This window comes from Carlito syrichta, unplaced genomic scaffold (genome assembly GCF_000164805.1).
Source record: "Carlito syrichta isolate Samal-C Ts95f unplaced genomic scaffold, Tarsius_syrichta-2.0.1 Scaffold308133, whole genome shotgun sequence".
Taxonomy (NCBI): Eukaryota; Metazoa; Chordata; class Mammalia; order Primates; family Tarsiidae; genus Carlito; species Carlito syrichta.
Window position 1 is genome coordinate 7,185 of NW_007252229.1, and position 4,752 is coordinate 11,936.

Genomic DNA, 4,752 nt, shown 5'->3' on the forward strand with positions numbered 1-4,752 from the left:
AATCAAAAGATAAATATGGGAATTATTTATTTCACTATGGCCCCTAGAGATTTATTAGAGCAATGTTTGTTTCTGGTTCCCATGATTGGAGGCTTTGCTGGTCTAGAAGTCTTAGGAGTCTATTGGGGTCTCGGTAATGGTGCCATTTAAATAGGAAGTTCTGAGTGCCCCTAGGGCAGGACTTTGTGTCCTCTTTTGGGGAGGAAGTGTGTTTTTAGTTTTATGAGGGGAAATGGCATCATGTTAGGTGGAAGTATTTGTTGCTACTGTCTTTATTTGAAATATAGGTATGGTTAGAGAAGACATGCACTGATGTCAAGCTGACACACGGTAGATTACTGTGGCTTTCTGTCAACTTTGCTAAGCTTAAGCACTCTTCCCTCCTTCCCTCTATGGTTTCAGGGAGTACTGGTAACAAGAGACAGATGCATGAGGCAGGGAAAGTGAACATGAAATGCCAACAATTTTACTCTGAGAAGCTTGGCACAGGACATTGGGTACTGGGCAGCCTGTAGCTGCTCAAACTCCTACCAGTTCCTTCCCTTCAGCTGTTCTGAGTCATGGGCTGGGTGCAAATATGGGTCCATTGTGAGGGGCACCAACTTCTCCTGCAGTTCATCAGCTCATCTTAGAGACAGTGAGAAAAAGGCACAGGCCCTGATCTCTGTTCATTTTTTCAGGGCATCCTTCCCAACTATAGTTGGCCCTAACACTCGTCTACCTCACATGCAGCTTTCCTCCTCTGCAGAGAACCTGTCCCATACCAGATGCAGAAGATTCACCTTGTGAAGATTCTGCCAGCTCCTGTAACTACGTTCATTCTACTTCCCATAATTAGTCTCACACCATATACTACTCATACTGGTTCTGCTTCACCGATTAAACCTTGATGGATACAATTACTATGCAGAATATGCAAAACTGTCTACAAAGTAGGAAGATGACTAAATAAAAAAAGCAGCAAAATAAACAGAAAAATTACACAATAGTAAACAAAAAAGCAGCTCACACAGGATGTCCAACCTCATTAGTAATCAGAGAAATACAAATTAAAACATGAGCTGTTTCATACTCATTAAGGGACAAATATCAAAAATGCTGACAACTCTAAGAGTGAGTCTGGATGTGGAACAAGAGAAGTTGTACACTTTGCTGGTGAGATTGTAAACCATTTAACCACTTTGAGAATGATTTAGTAACACTGCTAAAGCTTAAAATGGGCAACCCCTAAGTCCTTCCAATGCCACATCTAGGAAGGACACTATGAGAACTCTCAAATAGGAAAAAAAAAAGGGGGTAGGCACATGTAATGTTCCTTATCTAGAGGATAATGACACCAACAAATATTTGAACTTAAGAAACAGACACTTACTTTGAAGTTGGCCATCCAGGAGAGAAGGAGGTCTCCAATGCCAACTGTGGTAGGTGTCCCCCAAGATACCCTCAGTGATCCTTGCCTGGGGTAATCGTGCCCTTGTATAATCCCCTCCCTTTGTGTGTATGGTCTTTATTTAATGACTCACTTTTAGTGAACAGAATGTAGTGAGGTGATAGGATGTCACTTGCAAGATCAGGTAAAACAAACACTGTGGCTTCTGTTTTGGGATCCTTCTCCTTGCTCTGAGGGATACCATCTACTACATAATGAGCTACCCTATGGAGAAACCTACATGACAAAGAACAGATTCTGCAGTCAACATCCAGCAAGGGCCTGAAGCCAGCCAACAGCCATATGAGCAAGTATGGATGCGGATCTTCCCAGTTCGTGGTGCCTGGAGCTGACTGCTGTCCTGCCAGACACTCTAATTGTAGAAATGTCAGATCTTGAGCCAGAAGCACCAGCTAAGTCATGCTCAGATTCCAACTAACAGAAACTATGAAATAATAAATGTTGTTATAAGCCACTGAGTTTTGAGATAATTTGTAAAACAGCAATAGAAAATGAATACACTTTCTAATAATCATTGTGACTCACAGTGATAAACAAATTCATATTTTCAGACTAACAGAGACTCTGAATTACCTAAAGTTACCCATTAATTCAACCTAATTGAAGGCCTAATCTATAATACTAGGTCCTGTGGAAATAAAACATGAAAAAACACCCTAAAACCTATGCTTTTATGAAATTTTGTACAGAGGCAATAAATAAATAAGTATACTATATCTTATGTGAGATGATGATATGTAGTATAGGAAAAAAGAAGGTAAGGCAGCAGGACAGAGAAAGTCAGGTCAACATATGGGTTGCAGTTTTAAAAAGGGTAGTTAAAAGCCTTGTCTGAAAAGATGACATGTGAGTAAAACCCAGAAAGGCATGAGGAAGTGAGTTGCACGGACTCTGAGGAAGTGCACTCCATGCAGAGGGAGGGGCCATGGAAACGTCTTGACATGGGAAGTAAAGCAGTCAGTGTATCATTTAGAGGCCTGTGTGCTTCCTGAGGCCTTAAGCTTTGACTCTGAAGTGAAATGAGGAGTCATTAGGTTTTGAAGAGAAGAGTGACATCACTAGATTCTGTTTTTAAAATGATTGTGCTGGCTGCTGAGCTGAAAAAAGGTTATGTGTGGTGGTGGGGCTAGGCCTTGCAGGCAGTAGGTGCAGAAGCAAGAAGACTGCTAGTAGGTTTTTAATATAATAATCCCTGTGAGTATGACTGTTCAGACCAGGGCAGCAAAGATGAAGGATGTGAAAAATGGCCAGCTTCTGAATACTGATGGCCTCTACTTAGGATGGCTCAACTTACAATTCTTCAACTTTACAACAGGTTTATCAGGGTATTCAATGTATTTTCAACTTAAAATATTTTCAAGACAGGATGGGTTTATTGGGATGTAACCCTATCATAAGTCAAGGGGCATCTGCATAGTTTAAAGGAAGATTCAATAGGATTTTCCAGCTAACTAAATTAATTTGCAAAGTATATATGTGTGTATATCCACTGAAAATTACCTGTTGTAAATCATTAACCCAGAAGAATACATGCTTTAGGAACCCTGCCTTCAACTAATTGTTACTTATAATCCCCTGTAATCTATACCCACTGCTACTGTGTTGCTTCCAGGCAATAATGACCATTTGCAATGACTTTTTAAAGACTTCAAACACATTTTATTTCTTCATTTATGCTGTAATTTAATGAGCAACAAAGTGCTTACATAACAGGCTGGTTCTGAACAAATATGTATTACAGCTGCTGTGATTGTTACTAACGTTTCCACTCTTTGGGGGTTACTCTGCCCACAGGGGATGGGTTCCATTCTATTCCAATCTGTGTGGTAGTAAACACCCATGCAACAACACAGAAAGTGACCCCACTGGCCAACACAGCATTTCCATATTTATCATGAAAATCCTGTGAGCATTTTATATAGCGCTGTCTTGCCATCCTTTGCTGAATGCTGTGAATCTTGAGACCACGTAGCGCATTTCTGGCCAAGGGAAACATTCTGAAGGTTGATAGGATGGCAGTTGATTACAGCTACTGGTCTATTTTGTCGCAAAGAGACCTGGAAAAACAAAAAAGGGGAAATGACATCTGATCTTCATTCAGATCCTCCCTCTCTGAATGTTTTGCCCACACTACCCCTTGGAGTTGTGAGTGGTCAGGCACGTGGGATTTTGTTGCTGTTGCTATTTTGTTTTTGTTTTAAGACAAGGTCTCACCCTGTTGACCAGGTTAGAGTGCAGTGACAGGCATGATCACAGCTCACTGCAGCCTCAAACTCCTGGACTGAAGTGACCCTCCCACTTCAGCCTCCCAAGTTGCTGGGTCTACAGGTGTGTGCTACCATGCCTGGTTAATTTTTCTATTTTTTGTAAAGACAAGTCTCACTTTGGTGCATAGTCTGATCTTGAAACTGCTGGCCTCAAGCAATTCTCCCACCTCAGTCTCCAAAGTGCTGGGATTACAGGCATGAGCCACTGCAAGCAGCTAGGCATGTGAATTTTGATATTATAATGTCTGGATTTGAATTCCAGTTTTGTCACTGATTAGGTATATAAAATTGGGCAGCTGTTTAATCTCTCTTTGCCTTATTTTCCTCAATGGCAAACTAAGAGAATAATGTTCACATCCTAAGGATGCTGTGAAGATTACATGTGTTCATCCAAAATAAAAACAACAACAAAATAAGCATGCAGTATGTATTAGCCTTTCTAATAATCACAAATATCCAATGGCTTTGCACCATAGCTAAGACTCCAAATGGAACAGTGTGGTTGAAATGGCTCCTTAAAATGGCTCCTGGCTTGCCTCCCTAGTCTCACAACTTGCCTTATGTCTACTGTAAACTCCAGGTTTCAGTCAGGATCACCAGGCAGTCACAAACATGACATACCGTCTGCCCCTTCCTCCTAGCCCCCGTCTCCTCTCTTCTTCTCTGCCTGTAATACTACCTGCCTTTGCCCTCCTACAGACAAAATCCTACTTATCTTTGAAATCTCACCCTAAGAGTCACCACCTGTGAAGTCTTTGCCAAACCTCCCTGGGTTGAACAAGCCCCCTCCTTCTCTGGACTACCACACTTTTAAAAATTCTTTTTTCATAGCACTTAACATTGAGGCACTATTTTTTAAAATAGACTTTATGTTTTTGGAGAAGTTTTGGTTCATAGTCAAGTGAGCAGAAAGGACTGAGTTCTCACACTCACTCACTCTACACACTCAGAGCCTCCCCAGTCATCGACATCTTCCACCAGAGTGGTGAAGCATTAAAACTGGAAAACCTACCCTGATATATCACCACCCGAAGG

The 4,752-nt window shown here is 41.3% G+C and overlaps 1 protein-coding gene across 1 annotated transcript; it reads right to left on the reverse strand.

Annotated features, from left to right (window-relative positions):
* Positions 1-3,137: 3,137 nt before the first annotated feature.
* On the reverse strand, positions 3,138-3,455 carry LOC103267420 (cytochrome c oxidase subunit 7B2, mitochondrial). Its single transcript, XM_008065013.2, has one exon. The coding sequence runs from the start codon at positions 3,444-3,446 to the stop codon at positions 3,207-3,209; it is 240 nt and encodes a 79-aa protein (XP_008063204.1). The 5' UTR covers positions 3,447-3,455; the 3' UTR covers positions 3,138-3,206.
* Between the last annotated feature and the right edge of the window lie 1,297 nt (positions 3,456-4,752).

Bases quoted from the DNA above. Each gene is read 5' to 3' on its own strand.
- LOC103267420 (XM_008065013.2), bottom strand. From the start codon at position 3,446: ATGTTTCCCTTGGCCAGAAATGCGCTACGTGGTCTCAAGATTCACAGC.